General features: G+C 43.2%; 1 protein-coding gene across 1 annotated transcript in view; it reads left to right on the top strand.

Annotated features, from left to right (window-relative positions):
• The first annotated feature begins 238 nt into the window (after positions 1-238).
• Positions 239-21,825, top strand: part of CS (citrate synthase) — a 57,729-nt gene continuing 36,142 nt past the window's right edge. Inside the window, exon 1 of the mRNA XM_073614004.1 lies at positions 239-486. Coding sequence (XP_073470105.1) covers positions 436-486 — 51 coding nt within the window. The 5' untranslated portion in view covers positions 239-435. The remainder of the gene's footprint in view (positions 487-21,825) is intronic.

Raw genomic sequence — 21,825 nt, 5'->3', positions numbered from 1 at the left:
CTTCCCCTCAGAAACTTTAAACGGTCCCTTTGGTCTGTGAAACGAACATGTTTAATAAACCAACTGACTCCCATCCCGCTCTTCCTCCCCAATCACTACGTCCAGAGTATGACACGTGATAAAATAGTTACACACAGAGTGCGCATGCGTCCTTTAGCGCGAGCCACAATCGATCGTGTGGTGGAAATGGCCCCGGGAAGGTCAATGTGCTCGCCCCTTGCAAGATGGCTGCGCTGCGCGAATGCGTAGTGACAGTGAGCTGTGACGTCATCCAGTAGGGGGCGGGCCCGAATCCTCCTCTTCAACCTTGTCCCGGCTCCGGCCTTCCAGGCGCCTTCGGCTTTGCCGGTTCCAAGAAGACGCTGCAGTGACTCTCGGCTCAGTGACGGCGTTCTCCTTTCAGTCCCAGCACCGTACACCGGACTCCGACCGACCATGTCTCTCATCACCGCAGGACGCCTGTGCGCTCGTATCCTCGGGGCTAAGGTGAGAAGCCGGCGTCTAATGACATGTGTGGAACACTCAGCACTCCCCTCCCCCCCATGTACGGGACGAGACCGGCCGGCATTTATCTCCCCTCACCCTGTGAGCTGACACTTCATCCCCTTCTATCACCGGGGGCCCGGCTCCTTCCCACACCCCCCGGCCCTGGGACAGGAGGGGCCCCTCTGGGGATATACGATCCCTACTGTGCTGGGGCCCTCACTGATCATCACCTCAGTCACCTTCCCAGGGAAAGTCATGACTTTTCATGGAGGGGCTCCAGATAGCGGTATACATGGGGTGATCATTGGGGGGGGATGGAGGAAAATACCACATTACTGCCAAATCATCTCTTATTACACAGCTATTGGGTGTGATTGCACCTGTGTGCCCAATCACCAGTGATCTTGTCCAATAGGGCGCTCCCAAATAATGTCACTAATTGTCCAATAGGGCGCTCCCAAATAATGTCACTAATTGTCCAATAGGGCGCTCCCAAATAATGTCACTAATTGTCCAATAGGGCGCTCCCAAATAATGTCACTAATTGTCCAATAGGGCGCTCCCAAATAATGTCACTAATTGTCCAATAGGGCGCTCCCAAATGTCACTAATTGTCCAATAGGGCGCTCCCAAGTAATCTGTCACTAATTGTCCAATAGGGCGCTCCCAAATAATCTGTCACCAATTGTCCAATAGGGCGCTCCCAAATAATGTCACTAATTGTCCAATAGGGCGCTCCCAAATAATGTCACTAATTGTCCAATAGGGCGCTCCCAAGTAATCTGTCACTAATTGTCCAATAGGGCGCTCCCAAGTAATCTGTCACTAATTGTCCAATAGGGCGCTCCCAAATAATGTCACCAATTGTCCAATAGGGCGCTCCCTAATAATGAAGGAACGTGTGTCATTGACTTATTATTGGTATTACACAGTGCTTAACTGTGCATTCACATCAGTCTCTGCCCCCAAGGAGCTTAAAATCTAAAGCCTCGTACACATGACTAGTTCTTTTTCATTCAACCCACAAAAAATACTGACAACTCAGGTTGGGGCCGCTGTACTAACAATCTGATGTTAGTACAGCAATCTTCTGACAGGGATGTAATGACCCTTTGAAAGAAGATGGCCGCCATACACACGGGTCAAATGCCGGCCGGTTTCTAATGAATCAGCTGATTCCGCCCGACATTCGGCCCATGTGTACCAGGCTTTAGGCTCCTTACTCATATTCATACATTTTGGGGACAAGAGCCAATTAACCTCTCAGTATGTCTTTGGCGTGTGGGAGGAAACCCACACAGGTACAGGGAGAACATGCAAACCCCAGGCAAGTAGTGCCCTGGTTGGGATTAGAACTGATGACCCCAGTGCTGCCAGACGGAAGTGCTAACCTCTATGCCACAGTGCTGCCCATTTTAAATTAGACGGTTCTAGGAGGGGAACAAGGATGTGTATGGACACACAGAGCAGCACTGTCATGGAATAAATGATTCAATGGTCATGTGACACTTTTTATTAAAGGATAAGTTCATCTTTGTTAAAAAAAATAAATGCACATCTCTTTGCAGGTAAAAAAAAAAATGTATTTTTTTGCTTTGATCCTGCACTGCACCGCACCTATGACCAGCAGCTCCCAGGGCTGTTGCAGACAGTCTGTGAAAGCTGCTTGTATGGGCAGGCAGTTACACATTGCCAGGAAAACTCAATGAAATACCTAGAGAGCTCAACAGCACCCTGGCAGTTAATTGAGAACTACAACCCGACAGGCGCAAAGGCTGTTGGTACTTGTAGTTTCCTCATTCACTCTGTGAAGAAATGATGCGGCTGGGTGGCGGAGCCCCGCACGCCATTTTTTTTTTTTTTTTCAATTGTGACAACAAGTGGGAGGACAAGATCCTCACTCACTGTCACAACAGGGGACTCGGGAGGTGCAGAGGCTTGTGCTACCCTGAATATGGATGTAACATGTTAGAAAAGGTGAACTTACCCCCCCCCCCCCAATTATAAGTAGAAGCAGAGGCAGCTGATCAGGGTGGAATGTCTTGTCAGCAGGCTGATCACTGCCTGCAGTCCCTGGTGTTCTCTAGCCATGTTCATCATTACCATATGAGCTTTACTGCATTGCATCAATCGGCTAAAGTCTTCTAGCTAGAAGCTGGTCATAGACAACTAGGATCTGACCTTTATCATTTCTTATGGCTCCTCTCAGCTATGGATAGGAATTCCTAAGTCTCCTGCTCTGTTTTAGCCTGTCAGGAGTATGGGAGGTGCATGAAACCTGCTGTTCCTGTGCTGGACTGTCTGGGGGCAAGCAGAAACTGGAGAACCTTTTCTTTCAGATGACTCAGTGGACTTCTCATGTCTAATAGCCCTTTATGTGTAATATGAAATATCTAAAAATGTCTACATTGTAGAAAGATGTGTATTTGTTATTAACCTTCATTGACACCTGTGGGGGGCTTCATGTAGGGCAGCCTATTCATTTCAATGGGTTACCCTACTCATGAGAAACAAGGAGAAAAGTCCACATCTTTTTGTGAAATGGTGCTGCAGCACTATGCAGTTTGGTCCATTATTTTATTTCAGGTACTTGTAAAGCGTCATCAGTTGACAGTCCCTGCCCTCATGGAGCTTACACTCTAAGGTCCCTAACTCACATTCATACATTCACATACTAGAGCCAATTTAGACAGGAGACAGTTGGCCTACTAGCACGTCTTTGGAGTGTTGGAGGAAACAAGAGCACCCGAAGGAGAACATGCAAACTCCAGGCAGGTAATGTCATGGTTGGGATTCAAACCAAGGACTCTGGTGCTGCCAGGCGGACGTGCTCACATGGTTCATGTAAAAATGTGCTGTGGTTGCCAATGCATGGGGATTCCATTAAGAATTAATGGCACATCAGTGCTTCTGCTAAAGTACAGCATGTTTCTCTGTGTGTTGGGAAATTGTGCAATTTTGCATGCATTTCCAACATGCAGAGATGTGATCTTGGCTTAATAAGGGACCTAACTGGTGCTGAACATTTGCATCTTTATTTAACCACTTGCCGACCATCCGCTGCAGTTATGGCATGTCTGGGCGAAACAACGTTATGTAACGTTGCTTCGCCCTGTGGCCACAACTCATGGAGCCAATCCAAGTGGCCAGCGGTCGCGATTACCGCCGGGTCCCGCGATTGTTCGGGGCACACGGAGAATTGGGATCTGTGTGTGTAAACATACAGTTTCCGGTTCTCTGAGGGGAAAACAGACAGATCGTTTGTTCATACAGAGTATTAACAGCGATCTGTCATCTCTCCTGCACAGTCCCATTCCCCCTTCAGTTAGAACACACACTAGGGAGCACATTAACCCCCTGATTGCCCCCTAGTGGGTAACCCCTTCACTGCCAGTGGCATTTTTACAGTAATCAATGCATTTTTATAGCACTGATCTCTGTAAAAATGCCAATGGTCCCAAAAATGTGTCAAAATTGTCCGACGTGTCCTCCATAATGTCGCAGTCTCGCTAAAATTCGCAGATTGCCGCCGTTACTAGTAAAAAAAAAAATAATAAAAATGCCATAATACTATGCCCTGTTTTGTAGACGCTATAACTTTTGCGAATACATATCGGCCTAAACCTGAGGAAAAAAAATCTTTTATATATATAATTTTTTTTTTGGGGGGGGGGATATTTATTATAGCAAAAAGTTAAAATATTGTGTTTGTTTTTCAAAATATTGTTGCTTTTTCTTGTTTATACAACAAAAACTGCAGAGGTGATCAAATACCACCAAAAGCTCTATTTGTGGGGAAAAAAGGACGTCAATTTTGTTTGGGTGCAATGTCGCGTGACCACGTAATTGTCAGTTAAAGCGACGCAGTGCCGAATCGCAAAAAGTGCTCTGGTCAGAAAGGGGGTAAAATCTTTTGGGGCTGAAGCGGTTAAGACAGTTGGCTAATAAAGGGTATCGGTGTTGGACATACCTCAGGAGCCAGGTAGCCAATGCTCCTTACTTTAGTCAGAAAATGAAGTCCTGCTAGATCGCTTCAGGCTGGTCCCTTTTGCAGGTATAGCTGTGTAAAACATTAAAAATAAGTGTCTATAATGTTTAAAATCCAGTAACACACTCACCCTGCTCTGCACATGCTCAGTTGCTCTCCCTTTTTAGGCACTGCCGATTTTGTAGAGGCTGATCTGCTGTCATCCTTAAAGCGGTACCAAACCCTCCTGTCTTTACAGCCAAGGAAGCTGCTTCTGTTTGATCTGCAACTGCCATGGTGCTGCACATGTGATCTATTGTGACACCAGCCATTTGATGGTTTGACAGTTTGGTTGCGGACACAAGTAAATGTGAAGCAATTCCAGCATTCCAGGAATGTAACTTTTTTTTTAAACCATTAAATTGATGGGTTTAGTTCTGCTTAATCATTTACTGCTGTTTAGGTACTCTGGGCTTCAACAAAATGGCCGCCTCCAGCAAAAAGAAACAGGCGAAATGCTGGAGGCAATTTACAGCACACACTAATTTTGGGAGCATAATTATTAATGTGGAATGTACATTCCTTTCCAAACATTATTTTTGTTGTTATGGGTAAATTCCACTTTAAAAATTACAGCTGGCGCCTTAATTTTGAGTTGTTTTCTAGTTATCAATGGAGCTGGTCCTGATGTATCTGGAACTGGACGTACAGGCTTCTGCATGCCATGTTAAACTCCAGACTTTTTGCATTGCAGATACTTTGTTACTGCAATATGGGTTACCTAATTCATGGTGATTGGTCAGAAGTACCTGCAGTGAAAATGCAAGAAAAGGATCCATATAACAGTTATACTGTTAAGCTGGCCAAAGACTTTTTTGCATTTGGCCAGTGGGCTAAACAAAAAAACGGATTCCTTCATCCACACAAGCAAGTTCGAAGGAGGAATCCACCTGATGAGACTTTGTATTCTGACAGTGACTCAGAATGCACTGATCAGAGGCTGCAGCAACTGATCGACAACTTCTGGCAAACAGGAAGGGCCACACAGATCAAACTTTGGCCAGTCCCTGCTGAATTGTGTTCTGTCTATAGAGAATAAAATTCCAAGAAATACGTTTGTAACAGTGGGATTCCAGGCCCCTTCCACGGATAGTTCAAAGACCGGTGCTTCGGCTTTGTTTTCCAGTGCAGCCTCTGTGAAGGTTCTCATTTATCCAGATCATGGTAAATGAACCATTTAGAACTGCAGCTAGCTACAAAATGTCTTCACCATTACAGAACAAGTCCAGTTGAATGTGACTACTACTGGATTTTCAAGTTCAACTTTGTCTTTGCAAAGTATTTTGAAATGCTGGAAAAATGTAAATCTGACTGATTTTGAAACCATCTAAGGTCACAGAAACCACGGCAGCATCAAAGAACGCTCTACTTTCAATGGCAGAATATTTTACAGGTGTGATATATTCACAGTTGTATTTATTTATTTATCTAAATCTCGGTTTCCAAACACGTTTGTAGTAAAGGCATATTCTGTCCTGTCATCAAAGGCATAGCTGTGTTTTGACTCAGCAAGGAGTGTTTGTTGTCTCAAGCCCTTTTTTTTTAATCTAATTACGTGGCATCATATGATTGGTATGCAGTTAATTTAATCCCAAAGTACACTGGGTTTCCAGATCATATGCTTCAGTTTATTTTCAAACCTTTTAAATTACTAGAATTGCTATGGCTTGATTTTTTGTTTTTTTTTGTTTGGGGGGGGGGGAGGGTTGCCAGGGATTTACATGGCTACATAGGCAACAGCAAAGGAATAATACATCATCCATCCCTTTATTCCAAGCAGAATTCAAGCATTTCATAAGTCTTTTGCCTGGTGCATGTACTGCCAGGTTCTGGGTGAATCAAAGCACTGCCCGACTATTGGATGGCGGGTGTATGGACCTTTGTGTTCACTTAACCTTCCATCTTCCATACTTGTACAGTGCACATGACCAGCTAGTTTTTGTCTGAACTATTAGATAAAGGGACTTCATTGGCTAGTCCTTTATTCAGGCGCTGGTTTTAAAGGTCAGTTAATTTGCCCTTGTAGTCCTAGTGCACTGTTTGTGTAGGGAGGAGTAGCTGTACTTGATGTAGTTAAGGAAGTTAAGAAATAAGATACTGTTACTCTTGGAATTGAGTGTTTTCTAGACATCAAAGTTCATTACTATTATTTTTTTTTTCTTCTTCAGGGCAGATCAAGTGTATGGGAGGTGCAGATGATGACTTTAACATATAAAACCATCAGAGGATGATAGAGACATTTTTCAAGTTGCGCTAGAAAACAATTGTAGCCTGACTGCATTGAGGATCATAGTCACATTTATTTCTTAGATGAAAGTCTTGCTACTTATTGACACCAGTGAGCATGTGAGACAAACTTCCTCTAAAATATTCCAGCATATAAGGAGGAATTTCTAACCAAAGTTTATGCTTATTAAAACGGCAGTCTAGACCTTGTTTGTTCATGTATTTGCAAGCATAAAAAATTAGTATGTTCCACTCTACAATTACTATATGTATACATGGACATTGTGCAGTTGGCAAGCATGTTAACCACTTCAGCCCCGGAAGGATTTACCCCCTTCTTGACCAGAGCACTTTTTTTGCAATATGGCACTGCGTCGTTTTAAAGCGGGGGTCCACCTATCTATCGTTTTTTTTTTTTTTTTTTTAGTTCACAAACTTTTCTTCTCAGCATTACATACTCACATATTGTGTGTAATATGTCCGCATGTGTCAGATTTCGTCGAAAAGAATAACTTATATTATTCACTGCAGGCGGTTTCCATCTTCATTGTGGGCATTTGAAGCCCACAAGCATTTATTCCTGGATGCGGTGAATGCTGTGCTCCCAGCATTCACCGCTCGTTCCCGCACATGCTCAGTGGCATCCTGGAAAGCCTGAGATTAGCTCCCAGGAGACTGCGGAGTCTGGGAGAGGCTAGAAACACGCCTACTCCCACGGGAGGAGAACCAGGAAGTGCAAAGAAGAATAGAAAAATAAAAGGTAATTACGGCGATTTAAATTTTTTTAAACGGCATGTCAGCATCTAGGCAAGGAAGAGAATGCATACAGATATTGTTCAAAATTTGGGTGGAACCCCGCTTTAACTGACAGTTGCGCGGTCGTGCGACGTTGTACCCTAACAAAATTGACGTCCTTTTTTTCCCACAAATAGAGCTTTCTTTTGGTGGTATTTGATCGCCTCTGCAGTTTTTTTTTTTTTTTTGCACTATAAACAAAAAAAAAGCGAACATTTTGGGGGAAAAAAAAGCAAATTTTTGCTTTTTGCTACAATATCCCAAAAAAAGTAAAACAAATTTCTTCCTCAGTTTAGGCCAATATGTATTCTACTTATTTTTGGTAAAAAAAAAAATCATAATAAACGTATATTGATTGGTTTGCGCAAAAGTTATCACGTCTACAAAATAGGGGATAGATTTATGGTATTTTTTATTAATTTTTTTTATTAGTAATGTCAGCCTGCGATGTTTATCGTGATTGCGACGGACAGATCGGACACTTTTGACACTATTTTGGGACCATTGGCAAGTGACCATACAACAATCAATGCTATAAAAATGCACTGATTACTGTGTAAATGTCACTTGCAGGGAAGGTGTTAAACACTAGGGGGTGATTAAGGGGTTAAGTGTGTTCTAACTCTAGGGGGGGATGGGCTCACTAGAACATGACAGATCACTGCTCCTGATCACTGGGAACAGTAGATCCCTGTCATGGTGCTAGGCAGAACAGGGAAATGCCTTGTTTACATAGGCATCTCCCCGTGCTGCCTCTCTGTGTCATGATCGCGGGACACCGGCAGAGTCCGCGGGCACGCTCCCGCGATGTGCCCACTAGCCGCCAATGACGTACGGGTACGTTGTTTTGTGCACCCGTGTCACTTTGCCGACGTATATCGGCGTGAGTCGGTTGGCAAGTGGTTAAAAATATCTCCACTGACAATGCAAACATTCTAAATTAGTCGTGCTTTAATTTACCCCCTTTCCGTGCAGTAGATTTTTAGATGATGGAATTTAGTAGTTTAGGGCATTGCCTATTCAAACAGGGGGGGGGACTTTGTCAAGACAATTAGAAGCTTTTTTGCCATTCTGTACTGTTGTAGCATTAATATATTAAAACTAAATAAAATACAATTTTGGCCCAAAAAATAATCTCTGCCCCCTCCTCCCCAGCATATGTAGGATATAATGCGTGTTTTGCATACGGGGGGATCTAATACAGAGAATTACTTGCCTTGAAGTGGTTCTAAAGGCTTTTTACTTTTTGTGTGGAGCAGCCCCCCCAATACTCACCTGAGCTTCGTGCAGCGATGTGCACAAGTGTCTCAGCTCTCTGGAAACTCTCCCTTCTCATTGGCTGAGACAGCAGTGGGAGTCATTGGCTCCCGCTGCTGTCAACCACAGCCAGTGAGAGGAGAGAGGGTTGAGCTGTGGCTCCGTGTCAGAATGGACACTCAGAGCAGCGGCTTGGGAGCGCGCCTGCTTGGGTGCCCCCATCACCAGGAAATACTGGCGACCTGGTTCTGTGCACTGTCGCCCCATTTTAAGAGTGTTCTTTTTAAGGTGTCAAGCCATTGGTAGTTGGGACACTGGTGGTCATAGTGCAGTAATGATACATTTTAATGTGTGTAGTCATTTTTCTATTTTTCTTCTGCTAAAGCTCCAGCTGTGGTGCAAGGCACTGATCTTCCTAAACCTGGCCTTTCTTTACCTTAATTATGCTATGGATATGAGTATGTCTAACAAGAATATTGGTAGCACAGGGCTATAAAACACAAGCCATAAAACTTTAAAAGCAACAGTCATCCATCATTTTGAAAAATCCCAAGGAAAAAGCATTTGATTCATTTTTTACCACAGTGAGTGTATCAATCATATAACACTACATTTGACAAATACAAAGTCAGTGTGAAAGAATACAACGTGGGTGCTTGGTGGGCAAGCAGAGCTTGTAGTCTACAAAGTGGTCATTCTGCTGGTCTATGGCCAAGGATGAGCATGGGCAATATGTTGCTTGACCTTTAAAGTTGAACCTTGGTCTAAAACAATATTTGGAAGTGCACAGTAAAAATAAATTGACACTGTTGAAGTGGATACCAAGTGTGTAGGGTGTAGTGTTCTGTAAACACTCACCCCTGGTACAGTATTGTAAGCTGTGCACACAGGGCACCGAGACTCACACTTCTGGCTGGAATACAGCCCTGCGCTGGGTGATCAGTCACCTGGAACCTCATCCATTGACAGAAAACGTCTTGTATATTTTTCACAGAATGCAAGACATTCTGTGAATGGAGGAGGTGCGTATAAATATTGTGATCTCCCCTCTTCCAATTACATTATAGAATTTTCCTAATGGACGAAGTGCCAAGCGAGTGACCCATTTTCAAAGCTGTACACCAGATGCCAGTGCCGGACATTCAGCACTTACTGTCTGAAGGGAATGAAAGTCAGACACGCACACCATGCACACTTCATTAATGTCAATTTATTTTTCCAAAAATGTCTGGCGTGGGAGCTGGAGGGGTCCGAGACCCTCTTTGTGTGTCTTATGGACACACAATGGGGCTTGGGAGCGAGCACAAACGAGTGCCCTTATAGCAAGAGGTTTGCTATGGGGGTACTTGATGGACAGACAGGCATGAGTGCCAACAGTGGACCCAAGAAGAGGAGGATCAGGCCTGCTCTTTGCAAAACCATTGCATGTCTCTGATTACTCAGAAAAATATAGATTGTAAATTAAAGAGATAAGTCAGAGGTGGCATGGACCTCTTCTAATCCAGCACATTTTACAAAGTAGCTGAATTTGTGGAATACAGCTTTTAGAGCCCTTTCACACTGGGGCGGTTTGCAGGCGCTATTGCGCTAATAATAGCGCCTGCAAACCGACCCGAAAGTGCCGCTGCTGTGTATCCAGTGTGAAAGCCCCGAGGGCTTTCACACTGGAGCGATGCGCTGGCAGGACGGTAAAAAAAGTCCTGCCAGCAGCATCTTCGGAGCGGTGAAGGAGCGGTGTGTATACCGCTCCTGCCCATTGAAATCAATGGGATGGCGCTGGTATACCTGCAGAGGCGCTTTGCGGTGATATTTAACCCTTTCTCGGCCGCTAGCCGTGGGGTAAAACCGCCCTGCAAGCGGCCGCATACCGACGGTAAAACGCCACTAATAATAGCGGCGTTTTACCGCCGACCCCGCCCCAGTGTGAAAGGGCTCTAAGGGAAAATAGTAAATGGACCGGGTATTTGATGTGTCTAGTCAGTTCACCAGAGATGTCTGTTGAAATATGTTGGACTTGGCAATAACTGTCTCATGTTTGCAGCTGATTAAAGGCAACTTTTCCTTATAGCATAAAGTGGAAAGTGTCTTGTATTGCTGGCACACTCTGGCGCCTACCCATAGTTCTTCCCCACATTTGCTGCCCCTAAACCTATGATAATGCTGCTCTTTATATTTCTTTATATTTGCAAGGAATAATATGCCTCATATCTTCCTATATGGAGTTGTCCAAGTGATGGATCTCCAGTTTTGGTGTTGCAGATGGGGGCAGACCAGCCTTTAACTTTCTTGATAAAAGTTGAGATTAGCATACCAGTGCCCTGGGTTTAGCAGATCCAAGGGTGCTGAAGACAAGGGACTGAAGTATTTGCAGCTAAGAGCACCAATAAATCACCCCAGCTGCTATTTTTTTTACACTGGTTTGCTGAAGCAAGGGTTAAGCTGGATACACACTGCAAATTTCCTTCCATTTTTTTTTTTTTTTTTTTCCTTTTTAGATTTACCAAAACCATATAATATGAGGACAAACCTAAACATATTCAATTTGTATGCAATCAGGCAGGCCCTTACGTTGAAGGTAAATTCTGAAGGGAATCAAACAAAAGTTTTGTATAGTGTGTATCCAGCTTTTAGACCCCTTTCACACTGAGGCGCCTTCATGCTAAAAAAAAAAAAAGCCTGAAAAGCTCACGAAAACCTATTTCCATTAAAATTAATGAATGCTTTCGCACTGGGGCAGTGCGCTGGAAGGGCGGTGAAAAAACGTCCCTCTCCATTGAAATGAATGGAAAGCTCTTCAAAAGTGCATGAAAAGCTCTTCAAAAGTGTTCAGTGTTTTACTGGTGGATTAGAAGCGTCTCAGTGTGAAAGGGGCCTTACTCTGAAGCACATAAATGTATTATTGGGTCATCCATTTTATGAAGTTGAGCTCCTGGGCTGCTTCTTCGTCTCTACCTATAGAATTCTTTGCCAGCAATTACACACAAAACTGCAGAAACGTTGTTCTATGTTTTGAAAATTGATATTCGACCAATGGTCACCCTTGTCTTAGCTGGGGGACACATGCAATTATAAAATGCTTTGAGTTCTTTGCGCTCAAGGTCATGCTTCATTTAAGTCGGGGAACTCTGATAAGGTGAGTCCGGTTAGTCATGTGTTGGTCTTCACCTCTGCAAAAGGTACAGAGATTTTTTTTTTTTTTTTTTTTTTTTTTTTTTTTTTTTGCCGTTTCCATTTTGGGTGTTTTTTTTTTTTTTTTTTTTTTTTTTTTTTTTTTTTATAAACAACTAGTTTTATTTGGCAGCTCTGAAAAAGTAGTCCCATTTCATGTCCCAGTGACATGGTGAACAGGAACGGGAGACACAAACCTGTAAAACAGCGGTTCTAACTTTCACAATCTATCCAAAATTAAAGCACATATCTATATTTAAACTTTTAACGTGTCACCACAAAAAAAAAACATGGGCTGTAAATGAAGAGGAAGTATACTTGCCTTTCTGATGATTTGTTGCAGTTGATCAGTACTTGTAGTAATTTCTTCTCCCCTATTGCCTTCTGTGTTTTCTCTCACTGGCTTATAACGGTAGTGGGAATTTGACACACCACATTGGCGTTTGAAGACCCGGACATCTAAAAAGGCATCTGAAAATACTTGTTCTTTGACAGACAATGGTTTGATTAAAAGGGACACGGGTGAAAGGGGCTACTTTTAAACTGATTGTAAAGTCTTGTTTTTTTTCCTATAAAAATAACAAGCATGTTTACCTACTCTGTGCAGTGGATTTGCACAGAGCAGCCTGGATCCTCCTCTTCTTGGGTACCTCAAACTGTATCTGAGAACCACAAAGCAAAAACGCTATTTAATTCAGTTTTGCTATTCAAAGTAAACCAACCCATCCATACAAGTCTCCATGCTTTATTTCAAATCTCACCCCCCCCCCCCCTAGCATTTCTAGGTGGGACCATCTTGAGTAAGGGCAGATGATTCATGTAGCATTCATTTCTTGGAATTCATCCTCCCATAGCTCAGGAGGATGTGCATAATCGAGAAAGCCCCTCTACTGGTAAGTAACTGACGAAATATAAATAAAGTTTAAAACAAGTAAATATGATATACCTTCCTATCTAATTTCCCAATGGTAGCAGCGTAAGGATTAAAAATGGTGTTGATTGAGAGAGTTTAGTTCCACTTTAAGTATAGGGGGTACGGGAATAAGGAGTAATACTTGCCATATTCCTGGCTCCAGCAGGCTTCCACCATCCATGTGACTGGTCCAGTGCTACTGCCTCGGCCCTAGTCGCATGCTGGCCTCCATGTACGACGCAGGGTTATTAGCCCTGCATTGTATGTGATTTGATGCCAAAGGATCACCCACAGTCCAGACTGCTTGGAAAAGGGACAGTTGACTGAAGCGGGCAAGTATGGTATACTTTATACAGCCTTTTCCAATACTCCTAGAAATAACATTTTCCCAAATCCTCTTCCAGGACAGCTACTTGAGATTGGCCCTGCCTTTAACAGGAAACACAAAACCAGAAAGAGATGAAAAAGGACCCCCCAGTCAGTTTTGTTTCTGACCATCCAGAAGTACACTTCATCATGTTTGTTTTGTTTCCTCTAGCTCTGATAATTGCGGTTGGCAGGCTTCCCCCCCCCCCCCAGGTGACTAGGTCCTGATTTGCCTTTTTGTTCCTTGTTAGGTTGCTTACCTGAGGGTTTTTCACTGAAGATGTGCTGGACCTTACTGCTTGACTGATTCAGGCAACTCCAGCAGCCCGTTGTTTTTTTTGGCTTATTTCTTCTGATGCAGTAATGGCGCTGGTGGTCATCTTTTCCCCTGGGGGGGGGGTTCTTCACATGTTTTTCCAGCAGTACAGTGCTTCTGGGCATGTCCCTTCTATGGTAGACCGAGCAGGACCAAGATGGCGCTTGCTTCATTCTGGCACCAGATGTCAGCACAGGATGTGCACTTCTGCCCAGCCACTTAAAAACATCCACTTCAGCTCTGTTCTATTCTGGGCTGTGATTGCCGAAGGGGGTGGCATTGGGCCAGTAAATACTATAGGCTGCAGGAGTGGTGGAAATACTACTGTGGGTCCTAGGCTATGCGAAGAAGCCTCCTAGTGTATTCTAGTACGTAACTATAAGAGCAGTGAAGCCTCCTGGGCAGGCTAGATTGGCGTATAGCTCTCATTTTAGAGCTGCACTTCCTACGATAAGCCCATACCAAGTACTTTGTGTTTATTGCTTTACGTTACTGGGCTCTTAGCAAAGCTTTTCTATTTGTATTTCTCAGGTAGTTTAACCTACTAAGAATGTGAAGGTTGTACATTTAAAGCTTTTTGATTCATATAGCAAACTTTGTATGACAAATGTATCCTGCCTTTAACAGGATTAGAATCTGCCTTTTACATACGTTTTCTATGATAGCAATGTGTGAGTGTATGCTTCATCAAACTTAACCTTGTATTGGTGGATTCAGATGTGATGGCTGCAGTTTTCAGAGTCATGGCTAATTGATGTCCAACCATGGATCCACCTACCCTGTTTCACCAAAGGGACAGGCAATTTTCTGTTTTGGGTCATAAGCATGCCTTGGCATTTCTCTGCATGCATCACAAAATGTTTTATGATGCATACACATTTCTTCCAGCATGGTAAGCTGGTAATTGCTTTCACCTGCACTTAATCTCGTCACCATTTAGTTATTACCCGCACCAGCACTAGACTGGAAGTTCCAGGAATTGTGAGATATATAGTTTATTCATAGGAGGTATCAGTCTTTAGCATACAGGCATGCCGTATGTTTCAATGAAACAGATCTGACTGGAATGTCAACATTGTCTGCTATAGATGGTCTCCTCAGATTTATTATGCCTATGTATATTTGCTATAGCTAGTGATCAGGAAGATCATCCAGAATCAAGCAGCAGTAATTGATAGCTCCATGGGTCCAAAAAGAATTTGGGTCTTGGCTTTGAAGTCTATTAGGCTCTCCCTGGATTCTACTGAATAGTTCAGACTTATTATCACAGGGACCAGTGTTGCATCAGAATTCTCGGCTTTTCTGCCTTATGGCCTGGAGGCTGAGAGTAGGATCCTCGGGAAAAGAGGATATTCGGAAAGGGCTAGTAACACCTTTCTCCTTAGCCATAAAGTGAATACCAGGAATTTATACACTAGAGCAGGTGCATCCAAACTTTCTGAACAAGAGGCCAGTTTGCTGTCCTTCAGACTTTAGGGGGGCGGAACTGTGGCCTGTGGAGGTAGATAATATCCTGATGTCAGTTGGAAGAAGAATTCTCTACCATTGGTGTTGGTGGGAGCAATAGTGGCCTAAGGGCTGCAGTTTGAAAGATGTTTTTATTCCCGGAAACAGTTGTTGCCCAGCATTCTTAAGGTGTAGTTGATGGCCCTTTTGTGTTTTCTGCAAATCACATTGACCAAACATCTATCCAACCTCTAGTCTTATATAGTGGTCCAATCTAGGGCTCCTAGGGTACCATTGCCTGATGGATTAAAGACCCTATTTCAGCATTCATCAGGTCTGGGCAGTTACTACCTGGTATAATTGGAAATCCCTCCTCAAGGTCAATGGTCTCGGGAGTAAGGAGAGCAGGTGCTTTAAAGTAAAATCTCTAATGTCGTGTCATCTCCGAGCCACGCTTTCTGGAAGCGCTATCTTTGGAAATGTTGTCCAGCCAGGACTGATCCTTCAGAAAGGAAGGTGTTGCATGTGTTAGTCCCCACCAACCCCAGGTATGTTTTGGGGAAATTTTTATTGAATTTGTAAGAACAATACAAACAAAAAACACACAGAACATTTAAAGACAGCCCGACAATCGGGCAATACAGAACACACATAACGACAACACTTCAGCACCAGGCCATCAGTATACTCAAACGCTAATACATAGACTAAGAACAGTAGTCCAATACACATGTCAGATGTAAGTCTGGGCATTTTGACAGATACTGGTTCTCCGAAGTCGTGATAGAACATAGGTCAACAGATAAGATCAACAGACCCTCAGAAATAATACAGGCGTATACAGCTCACACCCAGGGCAGCTCAATACACAATCCCGTAATAGCAATACCCAGCATCTCGCATACATATACATTTTAAAATTCCACAAGTATTGGAATGTAGCAGTTTAGCTGGACACTGTAGGCACATTATTTGTCCATCCACCCCACACTTTATCAAACTTATTGGGTATTCCCCCTACTAGTGTAGGAGGGATTTATTAATCAGTGCCTTCCATGCTGGAACAGTCAACTTCATAGCATAGTAAAACCATGTCAAGAGTATGCGTCACTTTCTTTGGAGCAAGGGCATCAACAAGCCCTAGGAGACGCACTTCAACAGTCGGTCGTACACAAAGTGTGGTGACTTCCTCCACACACCCAGAGGCCTCTAGCCAAAATCTTTGCATGGCCATACAGTCTCAGAAAATGTGGAGAAAGTCTGGTGCAGCGCACCATCAGCAACAGGGCAACTGGGTGGAAAAGATCCTAGCCGATCTGGCCGGAGTAAGGTAAATTTGATGTAGAAATTTTGTATTGAATAAGATCTCTAGCCGATACTAGTCTGGAGAAATTAATCTCCCAAATATTGTCCCAGTCATCCCTGTCCAACCCCAGGTATGTTTACTTTATCTTCTCAAGCAGCGGGGAGCATCGATAATTTCAAAAAATATTAGATGGGCACCTTAACAACCACAACATACAGGGATATACAATGTAATATAAACATAAGAAGAACACACACAGGTTAGACGTGTCTTTTTTTTTTTTTTTCTCACCTACTATGTAACTTACCAGTGACAGCCTTTCCAAGAATCTTCCTGGGCAGCGTCCATATGTGAACAAGTGATGGTGTTAGAAATGTTTGCATTTTTGCCTACAAATTCCCCTTGTCTACATTGGTGGAGGTTCTTTACTTAAAACACCTGAAGATAAGGGGGAGGGGCTTGTTGGAGGCTGAGCCAGTCATCTCTCTAGCTGTCCTGGAAGATTCTCGGAAATACTGTTAACGGTAAGCAGGGCTGGGGAATAAATAGATTTAAATCTTGAATTGAGTTGAGAGGTCAAATCGATTCAAATTTTAAGCAAATCGATTTTTTTAATTTTTTTTTTCACCGTGCCGGTCCTGAGAAGCTGCAGGCAGGAGTTTTTAGGCGAGGCCGCGGCTAGAGTTGCCACCTCATCCCTTTAATCCCGAACACATATTAATTACTCAGGTTCTGTGGCTGATTAAGGTGGTAATTAAACTCACTTGTTGCCTTATCTGCATTTAATTACCCTCAGAACCTGTGTAATTCATATGTGTTCGGGTTTAAAGGGATGAGGTGGCAACCCTAGCCGCGGCTTTGACCTAGTCCGCGGCGTCTGGCCTCACGGACTAGGCTGAAGCCGTGGCCTCGCCTAAAAACTCCTGCCCACAGCTCCTCAGGACCGGCGCAATGTCCAAAAAAAAAAAAACTATTCGAATCGTGAATCGAGTTTTTTTTTCTTTTTTAGAAAATCGCCCAGCCCTAACGCTAAGTGTAACCATGGGCTGTGTGTGTGTATATCTATCTATCTCTATATGATGATATGAAAATCTCAACTTTCTGTAAATTCAGTGGTTTAGCCATCAACTCCACCAGTAAGCACTTAACTGTTTCCTGCTGATGTATGCGTAGTTGTGGCACATGATCATCATAGGAAGGACAGAGGTCTTTGATGTGTGGGTTGTGATTGACAGCCCGGCTTCACCTTGTCTATACAGTGTGACAGGCAGGAAACTGACACTCATTGTGAGAATAACTGGGTCTTGGAACAGACTGGAGCAATTTTTTGTTTATGGATTATGATCCTTTCTAGCAACAGTTTCTGTAAACAATGGGAAAGGAAGCAATGCCTTTTTACCTGCCAGTCTTGTTTGGTTAGAACTAAGGACGCTTAGCTGACCTGTGCAGAGTGATAAGGTTACATTTGTGTTACATTGTTACTTTAAGTTTCATGTTTCTAGGTCATTGGAAGTGTGACAAGTATGATTAGACGTTAGTGAGACAAATTAACCCTTAGGCAATGACTGCAAACCTCATTTTACATCTGTTTCAAAACCAGCTATACCTGCTAGCAGCTATATTTATACAATAAAAATTTTATATTGATTTAAAGTGGTTGTTAACCTCCGACATAAAATATGAACAAAGCGTCTCCCTCTATAAAGTGTACTTGTCTCAGTCCAGAGCACAAAGTGCCATTTCTGTCTGCTGCGTCTTCCTTCTATCCGCATGAGTCATGTCTGACAAGTTATCCCAGGGATCCTTAAACTACGGCCCTCTAGCTGTTGCAGAACTACACATCCCATGAGGCATTGTAAAACTCTGACATTCACAGACATGACTAGGCATGATGGGAATTGTAGTTCCTGAACAACTGGAGGGCCATAGTTATCCCCCTGAGTTATCCTGACACCAAGAGAAAAATGACGGGAGGGAGCTCCGGCTGATTGACGGCCTCGGCTCTGTTTCTGTGTGAAGGGGGTGTGTCCCTTTCCTCCGATCAGCTCTCAGAGCTCTCCTCACTGATGTAACTTCAGCTCTCCGCCCCCTGCTTTTCAAAGCTGAGAGATCCTGTGTAAGTTCTGCACTTTGAATGTAGGAAAAAGACGGCTTTAGATAAATCCTCCTACATCAATTGTACCCGTTTGTTTCATCTGTGTATCACCTGAGGCCAGCCACTGGATACATGTAAGGGTTTACAATCACTTTAGAAATGATGAGAAAAGGTTAAAAACATGTCCCTAAAACCATTATAGTTTCCCTTTTTTAAAGCAGCGATCACCAATCTGCGACCCAGGGGCCAGCTGTGGCCCTTTGCTTGTCTTTATCCAGCCCTTGGAGCACACTTTCTTCAACTGTCACCAACAGTTGTCCAAAATTACTGACACCAATGATACAAGGAACGATTATTCCTATTGACACCAACAATGGAGCATAATTCCTGCCACTGACACCAACAATGCTATACTATTCCTCTAACTGAAACCAATGACGAGTTATTGTTGGCTCCCACATTATGTTCCCACTGGCCACAGTCCGCCCCCCCAATGCAACCATTTATTTTTACAGATGGCTTCATGCACACTGTACATTTGGCCATCTCCTTATAGACTCCATTCCTCCTGGCGGCAGCAGCATTTTGTCAGAAAGGAAAAACTCTTGACACTTGTAAACATGTTTAGGTGCATAAAGCGCTTGGGCGCAAATTAATTTCCTTGGTCAGAATAGCAATTTAACCTGGCCATTGAAATTAATTACCACTCAAGTGCTTAATGCACCTAGCATTGGCATGATTTTACACACATTTCCTGTTTTACCAGGATTAAGCTTTTTTTTTTTTTCTTTTTTTTTTTTTTCTGCTGCTCCTGGATGCGCTGGAAGTTTTAATTTTTTTCCCCCTGCCACTGCACGCCTATGAGTGCCTGGACATTCAGGCTTACATGCAGGAGCAATTACAGGCAAAAAAAAAAAAGCCAGATGCCCCAAACGGCAGCGTTTAAAAAATGTCCAGTGTTCACAAGGCCAATGTTTTCAGAAAGGATGGCTAGGTAGAAAGAAGGTAGCTGCCTAAAAAAAAAAAAAAAATTCTATAAGGTTACTTTCACACTGATTAGTTCTGCTGCAATTGTTACCGCGTTTGCGGTGCATTTTTCACAGGACATGACTCAAAACGCATAAATGCAACACAGGTGCGTTTTTGCAGAGTTTTCAATGCATTTCAATAGGGACTTGCATTTTTGGTAAAGGTTGTTGTTTTTTTTTTTATCTAAAGCAAAAGCACTTCAAAAACTGCTCAGAGTGAAAACAGCCTTGTGGCCCACATGTTACGTTCCTCTCATCTTGTGATGGTCATGTGTCACAGCTCTGTCAGCTGCCATGAAAGTGGTTAGAGTTGGATATATGAGGGCTTTGTTGCTGACTTTTGACAGTCAGATTGTGCATATTGGTAATAGCACTGCCTAATCTGCTTTAGGGGAAGGGGTGTTGGAAACGCATAATAAATCAGGTTACAGAGGTACGAATATGTGTACAAGTTTGGGGATTCACTTTAAATTCAAATCTTAGATGGGTATCCACGTCAGTGCAGGTTTGGGTCACTAGTCAGATCTGTTATTGGTGCAGAAAGAATGTGGTGTTCATGCGAATCAATTGTGGGCTGAATAGTTTTAACCTTGGTTTGATACAGCAGTAAAGGAGGTAGGAAAGTCTGAAGTGTCCTGGATTGTTTTACTTTTTGAAAATTTAATACACAGTGGTTTGTTCTAGCGAGCACCAAGACTAAATCCAAAAGGGGAGTCTACTGCAATACCCTTTCTTTAATAAGACTGTCCGGGGAGCCTCCCTTAGTCATTGTGAGCAAGTGGAACACACTTTGCATTCTTGTATATATCAGAAGTAGTCTCTTAATACACAGCGCTTATGAACAAATACTGGGGTGTTCTGCAATTGCAGGTAATGTTGGTCCTTGCTATTGCTTCCCTCTTTCACCCACATTCCTCCTGGACCATCACTGTGATTGGCTGCCTCAGGGACCTGAAACGGTAGGGAGAAGCTTTTTAACTGTTAGGAAGTGCTCAAAATTTTGCTGGTCAAAAACGACCCATCGATCAGCTATTAAAGCAGGGAATTAGAGGCTGCTGAAGCCATTTCAGTTTTTCTGATCAGATTCTCTTTAGTTCAGCTAGCTAATAAAATAAACCCCTATTTGTAACGGCCATATAGTGAAGCTGACCTAACACAGGTTCATCATTTTCATTGCTGGGGTTACAGATAGATGACCCACCAACATTCAAAACTGGCATGTGTGTGGTGGATTTACAATGCAATACATAATTATTTTTTTTTTTTTGTTAATCTTGCATCTTTTGGTGTGTTTCAAACTTCTGTAACAGTTGTGTAGGCGGTCCTTAGTCAGGGCTCAACAAATCCCAAACGCCAGGATGCCTAGAAATTGCGTCCTGGTGCCTGGATTCACACTTATGTGTACTGAAATTGCAATGTCATTCCAGTTTCTGTACGATTTCAGTAAAGGTGCGTTTTTGGATCTCTCTCAACTGCGTTCCATCGACTTCAGTGCAATAACACGTCCCATGACTTCAATTCATAAACTCCTGTTAATAGCAGTTATAAGTGAGCACTTATCTCCGCATACTACTCTATCACTTGTGAGTCTGGAATGCACCGCTACAAACTCGCACCGAAACCTTTTCGTAAAGGTACTCGCAACACAATGCATGTTGTTCGTATCTGTGTGAACCACTTCAATAGGAACACACACAATATCTAGCCGGTCATATGTGTGCATCAAGGCGGCTCCATTGACACACAGGTATTTTGGAATCGCCACAGAATTGCTACGATTCTGCCCGCAATTGCAAAACACAGGTTCAGGTGCCATTATTTTCAATGACTCCTAAAACGTGGTGCAGTTTTGCTGGGATTTTCGTGTGGAAAATCGCATCTTGTGAAGCTTGTTACCCAAAAGAAGCTCCTCCTTTTTGGGTGACAAGCTGCACGCAATGCGATTTGCCAAGCAGTAAATCGCGCGGCAAAAACGCACGGCAGTTTAGGCACCATTGAAAATGACACCTGAACCTGTTTTGCGATTGTCGTGCATTTTGAGATTGCAGGCAAAATTGCAGCAATTCTGCTGCAATCCCAGGAGCGAGGCCTAACGGAGCGGGGTTCCCCCCTATAATAGGTTTTGTCATTCTTTTCCAGCCAGCCTATAACCCTAATGTAAGGCGTTACGTGGGGGTTATTGGCTGGCCACTCTGCTGTAAGTAGGTTAGGGGGTGCAAATTACCCGGGCGCTGGCGACCCACGCTGCACTCGCACACAAAAAAAACTGGCTCCTAACTTTTTTCGCTGACTTCTAGATTGAAAGCAAATTTGTCAAGCTGTGTCCTTCAGTGTTTTTTTTTTTTTTTTTTTTGTATAACAATAATTGCTTGTGTATGGCATACACAGAATTGGTT

The sequence above is a fragment of the Aquarana catesbeiana genome, linkage group LG02 (assembly GCF_042186555.1).
Source record: "Aquarana catesbeiana isolate 2022-GZ linkage group LG02, ASM4218655v1, whole genome shotgun sequence".
Classification (NCBI taxonomy): Eukaryota; Metazoa; Chordata; class Amphibia; order Anura; family Ranidae; genus Aquarana; species Aquarana catesbeiana.
Note: the sequence above shows the minus strand (reverse complement) of the source record. Positions and strands in the feature narration are given on the sequence as shown.